The 20,993-nt window shown below is 41.0% G+C and overlaps 2 protein-coding genes across 7 annotated transcripts in view; one reads left to right on the forward strand and one right to left on the reverse strand.

Annotated features, from left to right (window-relative positions):
- LOC149462654 (CYFIP-related Rac1 interactor A-like) overlaps nt 1–8,738 on the forward strand; it is a 63,412-nt gene extending 54,674 nt beyond the window's left edge. For all 5 annotated transcript variants that reach the window (XM_089676682.1, XM_089676681.1, XM_089676685.1 and 2 more), the window contains 3 exons: nt 3,246–3,372; nt 6,498–6,568; nt 6,652–8,738. In XM_089676682.1, the coding sequence (XP_089532808.1) occupies nt 3,246–3,372; nt 6,498–6,568; nt 6,652–6,715 (262 nt within the window). In that variant the 3' untranslated portion in view covers nt 6,716–8,738. The remainder of the gene's footprint in view (nt 1–3,245; nt 3,373–6,497; nt 6,569–6,651) is intronic.
- Nucleotides 8,739–17,179: 8,441 nt separating this feature from the next.
- The window catches only part of TRIT1 (tRNA isopentenyltransferase 1), a 36,584-nt gene continuing 32,770 nt past the window's right edge, over nt 17,180–20,993 (reverse strand). Inside the window, exons 10-11 of one of the 2 annotated variants that reach the window (XM_089676686.1) lie at nt 17,600–17,717; nt 17,180–17,502 (exon numbers count right to left, since the gene is read on the reverse strand). In XM_089676686.1, the coding sequence (XP_089532812.1) occupies nt 17,258–17,502; nt 17,600–17,717 (363 nt within the window). In that variant the 3' untranslated portion in view covers nt 17,180–17,257. Of the gene's footprint in view, nt 17,503–17,599; nt 17,718–17,739; nt 19,726–20,993 lie in introns of those variants that run through there. The other variant, XM_089676687.1, reaches the window with a different exon arrangement.

The raw sequence follows: 20,993 nt of genomic DNA on the forward strand, positions 1-20,993 counted from the left end.
CCATACAGCATTGACATTATTTGTCAAATTAGCCTTAAATGTCCCTATCTAGACCATGTAAAAATAATTTCAACTACTTCCCAACTGACATACGTATACATACCTCCTTGTTGGGAAGTGGTGATATCAGGATTATGGCTGCAGATCCTGATATCATTCTTTAGTGCCCTTTCTTGTAAAAGTGATCTGAGCAGCTAAACAGCTGCTGGATCACTTTTATAAGCAGCGGAAGGGGCATCCTCATCAAACTCATGCTGCCATTTCCAGGCTGTCCATCCCACCAGGAAGCCTGGGGCTCTGTGGGTGGTCCGCACTGGCTGATCATAGAGATGAAGGAGGAACTTCCGTTCACCAATCACAAGGGATGATGTTCATCCCTTGTAATAGCAATAAAGTTGATAAAAAAATGGATTTAAAGATCATAAAATAAAAATTTAAAGCGCCCTTGTTCCCTTGCACTCAAGCAAATGTACACGAAGATCGCGTAGTCATACAGTGGGGCAAAAAAGTATTTAGTCAGCCACCAATTGTGCAAGTTCTCCCACTTAAAAAAGATGAGAGAGGCCTGTAATTGGCATCATAGGTAGACCTCAACTATGAGAGACAAAATGAGAAAAAAAAATCCAGACAATCACATTAACTGATTTGGAAAGAATTTATTTGCAAATTATGGTGGAAAATAAGTATTTGGTCACCTACAAACAAGCAAGATTTCTGGCTCTCACAGACCTGTACTTTCTTCTTTAAGAGGCTCCTCTGTCCTGCACTCATTACCTGTATCAATGGCACCTGTTTGAACTTGTTATCAGTATAAAAGACACCTGTCCACAACCTCAAACAGCCACACTCCAAACTCCACTATGGTGAAGACCAAAGAGCTGTCGAAGGACACCAGAAACAAAATTGTAGACCTGCACCAGGCTGGGAAGACTGAATCTGCAATAGGCAAGCAGCTTGGTGTGAACAAATCAACTGTGGGAGCAATAATTAGAAAATGGAAGACATACAAGACCACTGATGATTAGAAAATGGAAGACATACAAGACCACTGATAATCTCCCTCGATCTGGGGCTCCACGCAAGATCTCACCCCGTGGGGTCAAAATGATCACAAGAACGGTGAGCAAAAATCCCAGGACCACACGGGGGGACCTAGTGAATAACCTGCAGAGAGCTGGGACCAACGTAACAAAGGCTACCATCAGTAACACACTACGCCGCCAGGGACTCAGATCTTGCAGTGCCAGACGTGTCCCCCTGCTTAAGCCAGTACATGTCCGGGCCCGTCTGAAGTTTGCTAGAGAGCATTTGGATGATCCAGAAGAGGATTGGGAGAATGTCATATGGTCAGATGAAACCAAAATAGAACTGTTTGGTAGAAACACAACTTGTTGTGTTTGGAGGAGAGAGAATGCTGAGTTGCATCCAAAGAACACCATACCTACTGTGAAGCATGGGGGTGGCAACATCATGCTTTGGGGCTGTTTCTCCGCAAAGGGACCAGGACGACTGATCCATGTACAGGACAGAATGAATGAGGCCATGTATCGTGAGATTTTGAGTGCAAACCTCCTTCCATCAGCAAGGGCATTGAAGATGAAACGTGGCTGGGTCTTCCAACATGACAATGATCCCAAACATACCGCCCGGGCAACGAAGGAGTGGCTTCGTAAGAAGCATTTCAAGGTCCTGGAGTGGCCTAGCCAGTCTCCAGATCTCAACCCCATAGAAAACCTTTGGAGGGAGTTGAAAGTCTGTGTTGCCCAGCAACAGCCCCAAAACATCACTGCTCTAGAGGAGATCTGCATGGAGGAATGGGCCAACATACCAGCAACAGTGTGTGCCAACCTTGTGAAGACTTACAGGAAACGTTTGACCTCTGTCATTGCCAACAAAGGATATATAACAAAGTATTGAGATGAACTTTTGATATTGACCAAATACTTATTTTCCACCATAATTTGCAAATAAATTCTTTCCAAATCAGCCAATGTGATTGTCTGGATTTTTTTTCTCATTTTGTCTCTCATAGTTGAGGTCTACCTATGATGCCAATTACAGGCCTCTCTCATCTTTTTAAGTGGGAGAACTTGCACAATTCGTGGCTGACTAAATACTTTTTTGCCCCACTGTATATACATAGTTTTTGTACCACATGTGAGGTATTGTCACAAACGTCAGAGTGAAAGCAATAATTCTAGGGCCAGACCTCTTTAATCTTTAGGGTTTTAAAGCATCACCTATAGATAACTTAAAGGATAACTTCACTTATTTAAATAAAAAATATTAAATGCACATTTTTCGCAGGTAAAAAAAATTGGTTATTTTTTTTTCTTAGGAGCCTGTAAAGCACTGCACCTGCAAGCAGCAGATTGGAGGTGCAATGTGAGGCTCCTGCAGTTTTTCAGTGTAACGGTCTGCCTGTACCTCCAATATGGTCACTTTAGTCCAGGAAGCTCAATGGACTATGAGAGCACTCACCAGCACCCTCACAGTTCATTGAGAACTACAAGCCATCAGCTGCAAAAGCATTCATTCACAGAACTCTGTGAATGAAAGACACGGCCACGCAGTTTTCAAATTGTGACAGCAGGTCGGGAAGATCCCCAGCTCCTTGTCACAGAGGAGAAGGTTCGGGGGGAGAGCAGCGGGAGTGGGAACGTTACATTTTCCACTCTAAAAAGCAGAAACATTTTCCCAAAGATGAACTTATCCTTTGTACTTTAATGTAACTTGTCATCATTCCACAGGCATGCACAATTTTAAAGTGTGACATATTTAGTATCTATTTACTTTGCATAACAATCTTTTATATTTAAAAAAAATGGGTATCATGTTGTGTTTGTGTACACTAAAATTGATTAAAATTAATTTTTTCCTGAAAATTTGCATTTGATAAACCACTGTGTAAATGTTGTGTGCCCTAAAAAACTGCAGCTACAACCATTTTATTCTGCACGGCCTTTGTTTCATAAAACATATGATGGTTGGGGGTTATAAGTAATTTTTTAGCAAAACAAATGCAGGTTTTTATATGTATGTAAGAAATGTCAGAACTGGCCCAGTTTTGAAGTGGTAATAGGCAAAATAATTAAATACCTAAAACATACTGAAATTTACAAAGACTCCTGGTCATGAAAGGGTTAAAAAAAACTAACTATTTATTTCCCCTTATTTTCCTTACATGCACTGCATACCATGTTCTTAATTTTTTTTTTTTTTCATTTTATACCTCCTTTTCCCAGTGGTTATCGTAGCCGTTTCACCAGCAATGAGACCTTGCTGTTCTGTATGCGAGTCATGGTTGGTGTAATTATCTTGTATGACCATGTCCATCCTGTTGGAGCATTTGCAAAAACCTCTAAAATTGATGTGAGTATTTAAGTGCAAAGCTGTGATATAAAGATCTGTAATGTGAAAGTGTCAGTCACAGCACACTAAAGCGAGTAGTATATTTTATAATGCATAGTGGTAATTTTGAGTCATAAAATGTCAAACTATTGCTGAACTCCCCTAAATGGTAGTTGTCTGGTTGTCATCCTGTTCCTCTGTCTTCAATACTTTGAGTCACTGACCAGAAGCAAGTGTGCAGGTAATGACTTCTGATTGTCCTTAATCGTTTCCTGCCCCGAATGATTGTACTGAAGCTTTTCCTGCCCCGAATATTTGTTTTGGATCAGAAAAAATATACAGGGCTACTGGGTCATCATAGAGTCAGCTAGCAGTTTCATGTCAGCAGCAAGTGCAGATACTGGGAGAAATTCAATAAAGCATTTGCACCACTTTTCTGGCAGTATGGCTGTTTATATAGGTCATGCACCAAATTCAAAAAGTTGTAGACACTCTTTATGAATTCCCCTTTTTGCTTTTCTCCCATGGAACATTTATATAGCCAATGGTAACTTTAATCATTTTTTTAGGCTCCATGCACTCTAGCGTGTTTTTAAGATCCTAGAAGCTGTTATTAGCATTTTTTTTGCTCTTAGAATCTAAACAGTATTATCCGCTGTGTCCATGCACACTACTTTAGGCTATTAGTATTTGTTGAGCTTCAGCATCTAAAAGCAGAAAAAGCCTTTTCCCAGCAGAAAAAAAATGCTAAACGCTCCTAACAGCTTTTTTCTAGCTTTTTTTCTACATGTACTGTAAAAATGCTAATAAAACGCTAATGATTTTTAAACAAAAAACACTAGTATGCATGTAGCCTTAAGTATTTCTCAGCTCCCAAAAGTACTGTGCATATTAACTAATACCCTATATTGCCAAAAGTATTGAGAGGTCTGCCTTTATACACGCACATGAACTTTAATGGCATTCCAGTCCTAGTCCATGGGGTTCAGTATTGAGTTAGCCCACCCTTTGCAACTATAACAGCTTCAACTCTTCTGGGAAGGCTGTCCACAAGGTTTAGGAGTGTGTCTATGGGAATGTTTGACCATTCTTCCAGAAGGGCATTTGTGAGGTCAGGCACTGAAGTTGGATGAGAAGGCCTGGCTCACAGTCTACGCTTTAATTCATCCCAAAGGTGTTCTAGCGAGTTGAGGTCAGGACTCAGTGCAGGCCAGTCAAGTTCCTTCATCCTAAACACACTCATCCATGTCTTTATGGACGTTGCTTTGTGCACTGGTGCGCAGTCACGTTCAAACAGGAAGGGGCCATCCCCAAACTGTTCCCACAAAGTTGGGAGCATGAAATTGTCCAAAATGTCTTGATATGCTGATGCCTTAAGGCTAGGTTCACATCTGTGTGGGTGCTGCCGCTGCGGATCCGCACGAAAATAGTGCGGCTGCACCACCCACACAGAGAAATGCGGACCCGTGGGTGGGTGCCATTAGTTCTTATGGCACACTGCCCACACTAGAAAACGCAACCATACTGGGAACCAAGGTTCCTGTGCGAGCTACATTTTCGGAATAAGTGAAGGGACTTCTTTCCTGCATGTCACGGGCATGGGAGTCCGTTCAAATGAATGGGCTCTCGTGCCCGTGCAAAACGCGGCCGCATATATGTGAACCGGGGATTAGAGTTCCCTTCACTGGAATGAAGGGGCCAAGTCCAAACCCTGCAAAACAACCCCACACCATAATCCCCCCCTCCACCAAACTTTACACTTGGTACAATGCAGTCAGCTAAGCAACATTCTCTTGGCAACCACCAAAACCACGTCTGCACACTGTGCGCTTCAGCATGCGCTGCACTCGCTATGTCATTTTATGTGGCCTAGCACTTTATGGCTGAGTTGCTGTTGTTCTCAGCTGCGTTCGCTTTGTTATACCGCTAACAGTTGACCGTGGAATATTTAGTAGCAAGGAAATTTCATGGATGGACTTATTGCACAGGTAGCAACCTATCATGTACCATGCTTGAATTCACTGCTCCTGAGAGTGACCCATTCTTTCACAAATGTTTGTAGAAGCAGTCTGCATGCCTAGGTGCTTGATTTTATATACCTGTGGCCATGGAGGTGACTGAAACACCTGAATCCAGTGATTTGGAGGGGTGTCCCAATACTTTTGGCAATATACTGTATTATGTACGGTAATGCCAAAGTTAGGTTTTCTTTAAAGGGATGCAGTCATGGCAAAAAAAAAAATAGGAGCTGTCATTGCTGACTTGTTTTTTATCAGTGAAACATTCAGGACTGCCATCCTGATCCTGCCCTCACTGTAAGTCTCTGATCTAAAAGGAGCATGCAGAATTGGAGTTTAGATTTTTCATACTTTACTGACAGCATGCTTGTTCCAGTGACTCTTTAGTTATAACCAAGATTAGAATGACAACCCTGAAACCAGAACTTAAAAAAAATAAAGTAAGGCATGGAAGCTCTATTATTCCTATATTTATACATTGGTCTTAAAATGGAACTTTATCTGAGCACCACAAACCAACAAATTCATATTCAAGACATATTCAAAGCAAACCCACCCATCAATCCATGTCTCTGCTTTATTTTGTTGAGAAATCACCCCCCATAAATTCCTGGCTGTGGCCATCTTGAGCAAGGGCAGATGATTCATGTAGCATTCACTTCCTGAAATCAATTTGTCCTTAGCTCAGGCAGAAGGGTGTGCTTAGCTAAGAAAGCCACTCCTCCCCTCTTCCAGATGAAAGAAAAAAATGCCAATGAAGACTCCTAGGATGCATAATATCATTTTGGCCTAGGACAGAAACCAGAAAGTAACTGAAGAAATGTAAGAAAAAAAAAGAAAAAAGTTTTTAAAACAAGTAAATATAATATACCTTCCTATCTATTTACTACTAAGGCTAGCAGCATAAGTATTAAAAATAGTTAATGTTGATTGAAAGTGTAACGTTCCGATTTAAGTACCATCGCAACAAGTGCTAAATCCTTACAAACAGAAGAAATGACAGCATTGTAAATGAACTGGCAACTCTATTGAATATCCATTGCATGTGCAGGTAGCACACACATATTAAAGACAGAACTTGTATGCAGTTCTCTATATACAGTGGATGAGTGCTGCCTTTGTTTGCAGATGAAAGGCTGCATCAAGGTACTGAAAGACCAGCCATCAACAAGCACAGAAGGGCTTCTCAATGCTCTCAGGTACTGTATGTTTAAATAGCACTGGCACAGATGGGTTAGTGAAGGCAGCATGTTCAGTAATATCATCTCTTCTCTTCTTTCAGATATACAACCCGTCACCTGAATGATGACACCACATCCAAGCAGATCAGAGCTCTTCTACAGTGAGCCATTGTACGTGTGCCCCTTGCGCTACCACTGCTTGAAACAAAAAGATGGGTCTATGTCTAAATAAGTGGCTACCTTAGGTCTTCATCTAGGCATCCCTCTGCTGTGCAGAGAGACTGTGTACATCACTGGTCTTGTACTACTGCCTTAATGTGCTCTGCATTATTTTGCTGCAGAGCATTGGCAAGTCACCCATCCTGATAGGTCTATTTATCTTGTTGCTGTAGTCAGTGTGGTGCTCATCAGTTCTGTCCCCCTCTCTCTTTTTTTCATTTAGTAATGGTTTTACAGTGTTTTTCACCTGCATAATTTTGCTGTGTGTATAGTTGATCTGTATGTGAATGGCCATCAAGCAGTGTTGGCTTAGCCATTATAGAAAGAATGTGCTAAGAATAATATATAGGATGCCATTGCTGACCCATTCTTTACACAGCAGTCCTGGTGATCCAACTGCTTCAATACTTTCTGAAACGAAGTATTAAACCTGAAGCAGCTCGGCAGTCAATATTCAGCAAAGGCAACCTACATATGTTTCTCATTTTGAGTTTCCTTTCAAAATTACCAGAGGATCCCTTTTTAAGATCAATAAGTCCCTATAATAAGGCTGACACTTAAAAAGTTGGCTACACAGGGTACCAGATTGCCTCACTATGCAGGGATTTCAAAGCAATATCAAAGCAATTTTAGGGTACCTAAAGACTTGAGATTGGACAAGGGTTCTCTCTGATGCCCCAGGCAGGTCTCTGTTAAGGGGCAACAAGCAACTGATTAGAAAGCCTTTTAAATCTGCAATTACTCCTTCACCCCACTTTCCCTGGTAAGGCAGTACCAGGAGCCTCTTCTGCACCATCTGCCTCTCCTAACCCCTCAATTTTGTATTGAAGTAAACTTGTCAGCTTGGCAGAGCAGAATATAGGTTTATGGAACGCGCCGCCGTATGTCTTAGAGTATGTGCCTTGAGGGAAGTCAGATTGTACTCTCACGTCCAACCAGTTTGTCTGAGGCCGACTTAAGGCAGTAAAATCTAGCCAACTCTTTTTTTTTGTTAAAAACCTAAAAGAGTTAAAAGCTCTGTCAGGCTTTTATTGTTGTCTGTGTCCCTAATGGAAAAAATGCTCCTGTATTTGTTCTAGGGACAATGGTCCCTGGGACAAAAAGCAATGGAAAATATGATTATACAATTAAGTAGAGGGGGTTTCTATCCATGGGAACACTGGTTCAAGTGAGAACTTTAACAAGTGAGAGTTCTCTTATTTTAAAGAGGTTTCCTCTAACTTCCTGAAATAGCTCCAGAACAACAAAAACAACCACAGCAACTTCACCGATCTGTAGATTATTGTTGATGTACACAGTCTCGTAATGTCAAAATAGCCTCTGTGTTCCTCCATTAGGGCAGAGTTCTGTGTTTTATCCTTCTTGACACCCCCCCTTCCCGCAGAGTCCTGTGTATGTTGCAACTCTGCTGAGTTTGATGTATACGATTCCAAGTTATTCCTGTAACTGATCTGTCACTGTATACTGCACATCACCACTGCCAAGCTGGTGAGATACGATGGCCACGAAATATTTACTTACCAGCCAAATAGGAGACTTCAACATCTGGACAATATTTCCTCAAAGAGCGCTGTCTAAAGAGTTATATATAGATTCTTACAAGCACACCGTGTTCAGGGCGATTGGTGCAATATTGGATACACAGGAGGGTGACAAGGCTTGTATTCAAACCTGGAGCAACGATTCAACCAAAAAACATAAATATTGCACAATTATCTATCACCAGGTAGAAAAGTAGTTTATGCCAGTCCCTGAGCCTGGTATTCCATATGTATGTGTGGACACTGTATATACAAAAGTCATACAATGTAGTGTACTTGTGTCAGAAATGTTACGTTGATATCAGTGCTAAGGGTACATGCACATGGACGTTGCCTATGGACTCATGAGACCTTTTATCTACAACTGTCTCTGCAGTGATTCCTCTGATAAACCTGTCTCAATGAAACAATAAACTCTGTTCTGGTTAGTGCCTGTCTGAATGAATTACTTTTCATATTAGTCATAAAGAAAAAGACCAGCAGGAGGCAGAAAGCAACCTATAAATGTGTGAAACAGCTTCTGGTTTTCAGCATGTAGTGTAGTGTTCAGTTAAATAATGACAGACCATGCTACATGAGGAATATGTCATTTATAATTTCTGTTCAAATTGGTGGCAAGTCACTGCTAGCTCGTTCAAGGGGATTTCTAGCTTTTTCAGTTTTGTTTGGTGCGGAGCCAACCACAAAAGGTTGGTATCTGAGTGTACAATCTTGTTTAGATCTACAAACTATGTAGGGCAAGGGCCAGGACACAAATAAATAGGAAGGTTCTGATTAGATTTTCATAGTTCTGGAAAATCAACCGTTGATTTTATAGCTATATTTTCACACTTACAGTTCTTAAACACTATCAGATTATTATGCACAGTGCAAACCTTCTAAAGCCCCACAACGAAAATATCGGACGAATAATCGTCTGGATTTTGTTTGTTTTTTTGCATGCTAGTCTGCATCTGAAGAGGTTACCTAAATTATGAAAATTCTCGTACGACAGGATAAAAATTCGGAAGTGATGTAATGTATTGTATTTTCAGACGCAAGCTATACTGATTAAATGAAAAGCATACGATTTGGTACCGCACAAGAAAAATTTTCATGCTTGCCCCTTCAAATAATTTCAGGCAAAAGCTGTGTACCGTGATTGCTTTGAAAGCGGTATTTTTCATACGATTTTCTGATCGTGTGTACAAGGGTTAACTGAAAGCAATGCTCTTAATGGGGTTGATTTACTAAAGGGAAATTCACTGTGCACTGCAGATCTGAGGGGAAGCTCAGAAATGAGGAGAAACTCTGCTCTTTCCTATCATCCAATCATGTACAAGCAAAAATGATGTGGTTTTTTTTTGGATATAATAAATTTGCATGTCAGATAACTGTCTGGGGAATCAACAGGTTAGCTTAAAGCAGAACTTCACCTTAAAAAGGGAGGTTCCACTGATTTTCCTCCTCTAACAGGTTTGGCACTTTTTTCTTTTTTTTTTTAAGGTGGGGGAGTAAGTTACTTATTTCTGGCAGATATTCACTCCCATTGGAATCAACTAGGCAATCCCAGTAGTTCTCCAGCCCACCCACCTGCAAATCTCCTGGGAGACACACACACAAGTTCCGGGACCATTCAGAGAGTAAAGTGTAGTTTTGAAGCCACAAGGAGTCACAACTGGCTTCCCAAACTCAACATGACAGCACCAGGGACCCGAAGACTAGTGAAGAACTGGCATGGGTGAGGATAGCACCGGAACTCTGGACAGATGTCTCTTAAAAGTCAGCAGCTACAGTATTTGTAGCTGCTGACTTTAAACATTGTAAAAAAAAAAAAAAAAAAACCTGCAACCCCTCTTAATGCAGTATTTTATATTAAAGATTGTACCAGCAAGATCAGTGATGAATCTAAAAACATCAGAAAAGTTGATAAAACAGAGGGATAATAGAAATCTTGGGAGTTTCAGAATCTAGAGAGTCCTTAAAGTGGAGTTCCACTCACCCTGTCAAAAAATAAAAGGCAGCAGCTACAAAAACTGTAGCTTCTGACTTTTAAAAAATAGTCACTTACCTGTCCCTCAGTCCCGTGGCGTGTCCCCCGCAGCCCGTTTCACCGGCCGTCCTGTATTCCAGGAGGCCGGCATCTTCAGTGTGGGCACCCGGCTGTGATAGCTTGCGGCTTCACAGCCAGGTACCCACTGCGCATGCACGAGTAGCGCTGCGCTTCATGAATGGTCCTGTAGTCTTCTGGGACCTGTCACGTGTCTCAAAAGACTACAGGGAGGGAGGACACCTTCCGTTTCCAATCGCCTAGGTGATGGGACCGGAAGTGGGAGCAGGTACCTGTCAAATTCGGGTACCTGCCCCCCAAAGGTGCCAATCCTTAATGGGGAGTGGGGCAGCAGTCCTTAAAGCGGAACTTCCCCTTTTGGGTGGAGCTCCGCTTTAACCTGGAAAAGCTTTGGGAGTTTAGACTTTCAAAACAAAGACACATGAATGGTCTAGATCTGTGGCTCCCTAAGCAGTGAAAATATAAGCTAATGACAGCTCTGGGGCCCTGTTCTCTGTTCTGCCCCTCATGCACTCATTGTAGCACTAGACTGTGGAAGGCATGGGAGCGGCTATCTCAGGCTCCCTGTGGCTCACTGAGACTGAGCCAGCTGTCGGTCCAGGCATCTGGGTGGATTTTTCCCGAGTCTGACATCAACCAACAGCTTTGGCCATACACCTTTAATAAATGCAGGTAGCGGGGCTCAGGAACAAGTCCGCATCAGTGCCCCCATAGGAAGCAGCTTCCCATGGGGGCACTCGCTGGGGAGGGGGGGGATGAGCCAGCTTAGACCTAAGAAAAGAAGGTTCAGAGCCGCTCTGCAATTCCATTGCATTGCATAGAGCAGGCAAGTATAATCCTGTTTTATTTTATATAAAAAATTACAATCACTTTTTTTTTTAATGCACAATAACCAAAAGGGCTTAAAATTCTCAAATAAAGCTACAGATACTTCACAAATGTGCTTATACTATCCACTTGCAGTCAATTTAATATATTTACACAAGATTTTTTAAATGAAGACCAACATTATAATATCTGCCTTTATCTCTAGTAGTATAACCTGATAAACTCTGGAATCAGTTGAACAATATATTTCTGCATGTCAGTGTCCCATTACTATTTCACACAGTTGAAAGTGTCTGTGTACAAAAGGATTTATTCTTTGTCCTCACCTTAGGCTAGCTGCCAGCCAGCAGGGAGTGTCATGCTTTCCCCGCGTGTAAAACAAAGGCTTTGCCGCCAAGAAATATGGAGCGCAGAGTGTGGCGGGAGTTCAGTATAAGAAATTAGGGTGGGGCGGGCAACAGTATGAGGAAGTGAGTTAATTTACTACTTAATACCTCTCTGTTCACAACATTAAAAAGACAAAAAAAAAAAGCAGGTTAAACTAGGCACTGTAGGAATGGAGAAAACTAAACTGCCTTTTAAACTGAAAAATAACAAAGCACAAACAGAATATTAGCACAATGTTAAACCAATTTGCTTGTGCACGTGGGTGTGCTTTGTGTTTTTTTGCTTCTTTTTTTTTTTGCATCCTCTAAGCCCATGATACATTCAGTTACACTAGATAGTGAACTGTATGCACACTGCCTGCTCTTCTATGTGATGACCCAATTAGAAATGCAAGTCATTATAAACTGCTGCAAAAAAACTATTGATTGTTAACCTAAAGCCTGGTACACACTCCAATGTTAGTTCAGCAATCTCCCCTGCTGTGCTATTGTGTTCTGACAGAAGGGACTGCATTCTTGCCCCCCCCCCTCCCCCAACCAGAACACTCTGGTCAGCGCTCTCAGCCATTAGCTGAGAGCACTGATCAGGAGCAGATCAGTAGACCACCTTCGGTTATGCCTCCTTGACAGAAGCCAGCCAAATGGCCAGCTTCTATCGGACTGGCTGTTGTACACGTGGGCCAAATGTCGGCCGGTTTCTCTTGAACCGGCTGATGCCGTCCAACATTTGGCCCGTGTGTAGTAGGCTTTAGTTTCTCAGTGTAATTGGCTTGTCCAATTATTATTATTATACAGGATTTATATAGCGCCAACAGTTTGCTCAGCGCTTTACAATATAATGGGAGACAATACAGCAACAATACAGTTCAATACAAGAGGGTTAGGAGGGTCCTGCTCCTTGGAGCTTACAATCTAAAAGGGAAGAACTAGTGGTACAAAAGGTAATAACTGTGGGGGACGAACTGATGGGAGAAATATAATATTTGGTTATTAGCTGAAGGCAGGATAGGCTTCCGTGAAGAGATAGGTTTTCAGAGATCTCCTAAAAGTGAGCAGAGTAGGCAGTAGTCAGATTGGGGTAGAGAGTTCCAGAGAATGGGGAGGCTCTGGAGAAGTCCTGGAGACAGGCATGGGAGGAGGAGACAAGGGATCTCCTTGGAGCTTACAATCTAAGAGGGAGGGGCTAGTGGTGCAAAAGGTAATAACTGTGGAGGATGAACTGGTAGGAGGATTAGAAGATTCCATTATTAGCTGAAGGCAGGATAGGCTTTCCTGAAGAGATAGGTTTTCAGAGATCACCAGAGAGTTCCAGAGGATGGGGGGAGGCTCTGGAGAAGTCCTGGAGATGAGCATGGGAGGAGGATCAAGGGAGCTAGAGTGTAGGAGGTCATGCAAGGAGTGGAGAGTACTATAGGGATAGCAAGCCCTTTATCTTCAATCTTAGATTGTAGCTCCAACAAGCAGAGCCCTTCGATTTCTCTTGTACCAATTTGTATTTATTTTGTAAAGCACCATGCAAACTGTCGGCGCTATATAAATCCTGTATAATAATGCAAAAAGTTAAAACTGAGCTGTGACAGGATGTACCTCCATTAAAATGGAAGGTGCATACACACAATCTAACCGATTAGGTTACCACATTTGCTGCGCTTCATATTCTTTAAAGCACACACAAACACCAAATACAAATGTATTATATGACTAAACTGCAGACAGAGGTGCTACAATGTGCATGTTGAAAGTGCATGAGCCGCAAAAGACAGCAGAAAGCAGTAGCTTACTTGCTTATTTCCATGTGTTACAGGCCCATGATTTGCAGCCCCAATAATGCTTTTTTTTAATTGCTTATGCCATGCAAGGTGAAAAATAGGTTACAAAAGTCTTATCTGCAAGATGGACAGTTCCTGGGTATAGGCCAAATCTCTAAAGAGCCTCCTTAATCTTATTTTGGGATATCAGAATATGCTCTTTTCTTGAAAGATTTTGACTGATAAACAATGTTCAGGGCCCTATATCCCAAACTTTCCTTTAACGTTATTACAAAAAAGACCATGTGCATATTGTAACTCTCTGCAGATGTCAGACTCTAATGAGCTACTTATCTACATTAGTCAGAGCTCAGGGATTGGCAAGCAGTAATCAGTGGATAATTAATAAATGTCTCTCCAGCTACAGAGCTACAGTGTCTGTGCTCTGTAATTGGAGCACAGAGATTACTGACCAAATCCACTATCTGGGGGACTGAAGGGGGGGGGGGGGGGGGAGAAGTCTATAGAAGAAAAACTGATGTATACACACAGGTTCACTACAGCTGCAGAACACTATAAAAGTGTATCAATAAGGTCACACAAAAAAACAAACAAACAGTTTTATGTTATAATAATACATTTCACATTTTATGTATAAAAACAAAGTGTAGGAAAAAAAAAAATATAGTGTAAGCCGACAGTTACATATTCAGCAATAGCTCTGCATCCTCAGATAAAAACAACAAAATTACTTAGGCAAGCCATACATTGTACAATTCTCTTGTGGTGGGAAAAAAAAAAAAAAAATCACTTGATTCCCCATCAACAGTGTTGATGGGGGAAACCCTCCCACAGTGCTATTGTGTTCTACAGGCGGGGAGCCTTCCCTGCTGGCAGAATACAATGATCACTGCTAGTGGTTATAGCCACTGGCACAGTTCGCATGCAAAAAAAATCCATCCAGCTCATTGCTGGATTAAATTTGGTACAACCAGCCTGCCCATAGATGGATAGAATATTGGCTGGTCCCTAGTAAACCAGCTGAAATCCGATCCACCTAGGGCTGGCTTCAGAGGAGTTACAAAGCAGTGTGCTCCCTAAACAACCAAGGAAGACAATGTATCACGTGCTGACCAGAGAGGTACAGCAATATGTAATAAGCATAGAGAAGATTTTTTTTTAAAGTATATGTTTAGTGAAAAGCCTCTGTAAAAGAATTTTCCACTTGTACAAGAAAGTTAAAGTATACCAGCAAAACTTTTTTTTGTTCTCATTCTTGATAGAGTGGGCTTGAACACAAGAGATGCAACTATTTGTACTTGTGACCACATAAAGTGATGGAAAATCCCAAATTTTAGAACAAAAAAAGGTGAGGAGCAACTGTTTAAGTGGGGAATTTCCTTCACTTTGGGGAGATTTCTTCTAAGTTCCTGTTCTGTCTCAGGAACAGGAAGTGAAATCTCCCCCAATAGTATGCAATCAGAAAAAAAATAAATAATAAAAATTACTCAGTTGGGTATGGGAATGGTTATAGGGCACTGTCCATGATACTAGATTTTAAAATTTGCACTAACATTCAAATTTTCAGTACAAGCTCTCGGGATGTACCTCCTTCTTCAAGGTCAAAGCAGTACTAATACACAAAGTTTTAGCAGAATGCTAAGACAATCTCTGGGGAAAAAAACAAAACATAGTAGATAGTGAGATAAGATAGGGAAAGGGCTATGGATTGGGAAGGGAGAGAGAAGAGTCAGAGAGATTGGGGGTTGTAAAACTGTTGGATAGTGATTTAGAAAACCGAGGTCCACATTTAGTCTATTATCTGTGTCATATAGATAATTTTTAGTTCAAAAGTTCTCTTTTCTGGAGTAGTTTTGAAGTTCCCTTTAAGATCTAAAACATTTACGTCTTCCATAGTGCGGTCTGTTTGTGAGAAGTGATGTCCCACAGGTGTGGATAAACCACCCTCCTGTTCTTTAATGGTGTGTCTGTGTAAATACATCCTTGTTTGTAGTTTCTGTCCTGTTTTTCCAACTTAAGACCCTTTGCTGCATTTTTTGCATTAGATAAAGTACACAACATTACTGGAGATACAGCCATATGGTCCTGTGATATTGAAAGTCCCTTTTCTGTGTGACATTTTTTAAAGGATTGATTAGGCTGCAGTTTTGCAGTGGTTTTCATTGCAGAGCTTGGTTCCTTTATTTGTGACTTCATAATCAGAATGAAGTTTCCTGCTGATTAGTTTATGTCTTAGGTTGGTTGGTTGCCTGAAAGTCAGTATTGGGGGTTGTTGGAATATTTCTTGTGCAGCTGGTCATACCTGATGTATGATGCAGTGCCTAGGAAGTGGACATCAGTGCTTGAATAAAAGTGCATTATTTCGGCTACAATCATCTACCCTAATCAAAACTTTAAAAAAATGTTTGGAGACACAAACGAAGTGAATTTGTATTAACCTCCCTAGCGGTATTCCCGAGTGTAGCTCGGGGTAAAATGTCAGTACCATAAGCGGTAACCCCGAGCTACACTCGGGCTTACCGTGCGGAGCTGCATAGGGATTCCCTGCAGAGCTTACCTTGTCCTGCGCTCCCGCGATGTGTCCCCTGCAGCATCCCCGGCTATCTCCTCCGGCCGATGCCGGCATCCGGCTTCTGTGTTCCGGTCCCTGTGACGTCGGGACGTACGGGCGGCGGGAAATTTGAAAATTTTAAAAAATGTAATTTTTTTCCAAACAAATTTTACATTAGTAAAACATTGCTGTTTCAACCCATTTCACATACATTTTGTCCCTAGTGCTTTGTCCTGTGCCCTGCCTGCATTTTTACTGTTCTTTCTGCCTGGAAACTGAGAAATGTCCATGGCGTCCAAAAAGCGTCCCTTTAGGTCAAAAGCGGGTTTAGATCAGCTAGAGAACAGCGATAGTAAATCAGAACCATTTGCAGAATTGAGTGATAATTATTTGTGGGGAAATTCGTCCACAGATGCTGAAAACGATTTTGCGACTTTGCTCAGCAATGTACGAACTTGGCGCTCTATTTCAAATTTCAGTGTTTTTGGTTTGATTATATTATTGAATTAAATTTATTATTATATTATTTTTTATGATTATTTATTAAATTATAATTTATGATTTCGTGTTTCAAATTTTATCCTACCCGGGATGTTTACTAGACTCTTGTTCGGACAGATTTCAGTGAGTTATTCCTAAATATTACAGCCTACAATAAAAAAACTACATATTTCCATGCAAAATAATGGTACCGCTTTCAGCACCAAAAATCTGAAATAATCATACCGCTAGGGAGGTTAAAGTATAATCTATACATTATCCTGGTAAGGAAAATTAATTTCATCGTAAATGCAGGTGTGAGACTGCCACAGAATAGAGAAGCTGTTAATACTAGATTTCAGGGATGTTGCAGGAAATGTCTTGTAGGCAATGCTAGTGAACATTAAACCAAAACTAAACCCTCCTATCCTTTACAGCCAAGGAAGCTGACATTTTAGCCTCTGTTTGATCGGGAACAGTCATGGTGCAGCACATATGATCAGTTATGACACCAGCCACTTTATGGTTTGTCAGTTTGGATGACAACACAAGCAAACGTGACAGTATTCCCAGAATGCTAGGAATGTAACCATTTTTTTAAACTGTTAAATCAATAGGTTTAGTTCCCCATTAAGATGTGTGTGCTGGAGTCAGTTATCCAGACGGATTAGAGTGTGATGGCTGCTCACATAGCTAATAACTGGCCATTTTGGTCAGAAGTCTACTGAAGTACACGTAATTAGGAAGGGAAACCAGTTAACCTGAAGAAGATTAGCAATCAAAGATAAGAAGCATATTGTATAAATCATTTGAACACAGAATACTGTAAATTTATTATATTCCTCATTTTATGATTATGGTGAAACAAATAGGAAGAAAGTGGTCATGAGTATTTAATGGTACTTATTGCTGAAGGATGAGAGTTTGTATCCTTGTGTTCACATAGTCTCTTTTCTGGTTTGTTATACACACAGTCTGAGGCAGAATGGAAAGTCCCATCTGATGACCCATGTTGGAGTTGCTCTGTATCAGGGCTACACTCCAACTTCCTCTTATCTATAGCTTTCTCATCTGGTTCCAGTTTCCTTCTCTTTTTTGCATGTTGATGTGACTTAGATTTTGTGTGTGCTGCAAGAAAGGGACACACAAAGTGTTCTGTGCTGTCATACTTCAACATTTAAGCTTCCAGACCCATCAAATGGAAGGTGAAAATGTAGATACTTACCTGCCCACTCCTGATCACCAATAATGATCCGATTACACAGATCACAGAGTCTACTACTTCTTTTATTGTCACTGTTGTCAGAGGCAATTTTCATAGGTTCGATGCTAGGGAGAAGACCCTATGGGTAATATGGTAAAAACAAAAGAGTCATCTCACTTAGCAGATATGTTCACTTATCGACAGAGTGTAGTTAAAGTGTATACAATGCTGTTAGAACTACTTATTGTATATGAACATTAAATAGGACTCTAGCAATAACTAGCCAATTAAAATTAAGCTCAAATATTTTTTTTCTTTTTATGTTGCAGCCACATGGTATAATCAATCCCCGCACCACAGGATTTGAAAATGGGGTGGAGATTTGTTTCAGCATGTGATAAAACTCTGAGCATGTGTGTTATATGAAAAAAAGCATAGACAGAATCCCTTTAGACATGCATGTTCCTCTCTGCTGACCACTGGTTCATGCAGACCTCAGCTGTGCAATCTGCTTATCAGTTGCTTGATTACACCCCAACAGACCTGCTTCTAAAACAGATTGTACAGCCAATTTCTACACCACAGAGGCCAAAATGTAGGAATGTGCACATCAAAAGGGATGCCAGGGGTGTGTTTTCATATAATGTTTGGGAGCAGACTAGAATATGGCTTCCTCCCTGAGGTAAACTGAATATTGGCAGTGAGAGTGGCAACACTGAAGATGAAGGATTGACTGCACACCTAGTGTCTGTACCAACTAGTGGCCGGCAAGGAGGATTGGGCATGTCTAAAGGGATGCTGGGGATGTGTTCATTCAAAAACAGGCTTACAGCAGAGCACAGCTTCTTCCCACAGAAAAACTGAACAATTTACAGTGAGAGTGACAAAGGTGAGGATAAATTGGCTGTAATGCCGTTGCTACTCTGAATAAGGAAATGGAAGGAAATAGTAAATACTTGGTTTATTTTTGATATCTATGAACATTTTATATATCTCTCAATGAAAAATTCATTTTAAAGCCAATGACATGAAAAAAAAATGTGGGTTTACTAAAAGAAGCCAAGATTAGATCTAACTCTAGCCAGGTGTATCTTAAACTAAGCCCACTCTGCTCTCAAGGCAAGTATTTTTTTCCACTAGAATGGACTGGCTATAGTGTCATTATAGATGGCCTTGACAACATTGGTCAGCCTGAAGCTAAGATACAAAATCAAAGCAGGGGAAGATCCAGAAATCTACAAAACACCTTGTGCCAACCTAAGGAACTGGAGAACAGTTTTGCCCTAAACATCCAGTATATCATTTAAATTTTATTTCTAGTCTGTATTGAAAAAAATATTTTGAGAGAGAAACTTTTTTTTTTTGTAATCAGACTGTGTGTTAAACTTGTGCTGCAGTAAGGCAACACATTTACTCTAAACAGGCTGCAAAAACACCACAACAGACTCAAGTAGGTTTTGGTTTTCCAGCACACAACATACAGATTATTTAGTTCTGTGCATTGATGCCCTAAAAATGCAGGCCAGCTGTGGTGTGCATTTGGTGGGCATTCAAAATTAACTACACTCTGCATGGTATAGTTAGACAGCCCATTCATTTTGAATCAGCTGCCAACTCGCAACAACTAATCTAAATACACACGCACACTTTTCGCAGCACAACTATGTGCATTGTGATGTGCTAAAAGGCAGGTCCCATCACAGTGAACTAGGCATGTGCACTTGGCTGTCACTTACAATTAACCATGCACTGTGTGCTATGGGAAAGAAACTTATTCATTCTGCATGGTCTGTCAATGCTTCACAGTTGTCCAAAATACCTACCTGTACCTTCTATTCCCAGCCTACCACAAAGCACAAATGGCTTACATTTGTGTGTTGTGATCTGTTAAAACTAAGGTTTGCTAATGTGCTATACAAAATGAATGTCAGTATTTGCATCTTTCAACCCCTTCCTGTGAGTATAAGCTGTCATGAACACACCCCTGGAAGGCCATCATCACACCAGCCTGGCCTCACAGTGTACTGCTGCAAAGAACTGTACTCACAGAACAGCTTCCTTGTATGCACCAATAAGGACTGCCCACTGCTCCAATGTGTGACGGTGTGGAAGACCGCAACATGTAAGGTATGCATGCCATATATTCCCTAAAAAATTGGTAAAGAGTGGGATTCAGGATGAAGACAAACTGGGGAAAAAAAGGGGTCTTTCAAACATAGAGTTGGGCTTTACAATTTGCAAGCACTCCTGTCAAGTAGTTTTCAAGGTGTGCCTGCACATACCCTTTACCGGAGCACCCTGGAAGTCAAGAAACCATTCTATTAGCTTCAGAAACGTCAAGTTTGACCCATGCAGCTCCCCCTGCTCTTCCATATTGATTTATAAATTATGACACATAGGGGTTTATTTACTAAAGCTGGAGAGTCCAAAATCAGACTCCCTTCTGCATAGAAACCAATCAGCTTCCAGGTTTCATTGCCAAAGTTTCATTGAACAAGCTGAGGTTAGAATCTGATTGGTTTCTATGCAGAAGGGAGTCTGATTTTGGACTCTCCAGCTTTAGTAAATAAACCCCATAATGTCCCTGCCAATAGTAAAACATTGAGATAGAAGGTTGTGAGACCAAGTTCCAAGTGGTTTTAAGGGCAGATTCATGCATTCTATGCAGCTCAGGAGGTTAACCACCTTATGTAACCAATAGTGCAAAAGTGCTGGTCAATCTCATTAAGTGGCTGAAAACAGCCACTGGGCAATACTTATATACCCATATTCATTTCATCCAATTTCCTCATTTTCAGTGATGTTCATGGTTAACCCACATCTCCAACTATTACAGTGTCCTACAGAGGAATATATGAATAATACTGACCCCCTGTCACTGAACATAACCTTTTAAAAAATAAAAAAAAAATACCCCATTAATAATCTCTGTTGCTACGTGGTACTGCTCAATTAACCATGAATCCAACTGCTTTACTTCTTACTGCTCACCTCCCTTTCCTGCACATCAGGGGTGAATCCTCTACCAACTCAAGATGCACATTTTCTCCCTTCTCTCATAATCATGGCTGTCAAAATATTTTATCGCTTAATGTACAAGGTCTACACCCCCCCTTCCCTACTAAAAAGGACAAAAGGCTTTCTGTCACTTTAAATCCATGCAATATCTCCTTAACACCACCATAGGCAGTGGCATCAATCATAGCCGTCCATTTTCCCAATCTTATTTGCTCTGGTGATTGAACCATTGGTGTTGGCCATTTGCCTTAATCTGAACACCTAAGGTCCAGAGCTGCCAGGCTACAAACATGTCTTTGCACAGATGTCTTCACATTTCTCACTGATTCTTTGGTTTCCTTAACAACCCTTCTCTCTGCACTGAAGAATTTCTAAGGCTTTACCGGGCTCCAAATCA

Source organism: Staurois parvus, unplaced genomic scaffold (assembly GCF_062004578.1).
Source record: "Staurois parvus isolate SC_StPar_1 unplaced genomic scaffold, SC_StPar_1.0 ptg000172l, whole genome shotgun sequence".
NCBI classification, from domain to species: Eukaryota; Metazoa; Chordata; class Amphibia; order Anura; family Ranidae; genus Staurois; species Staurois parvus.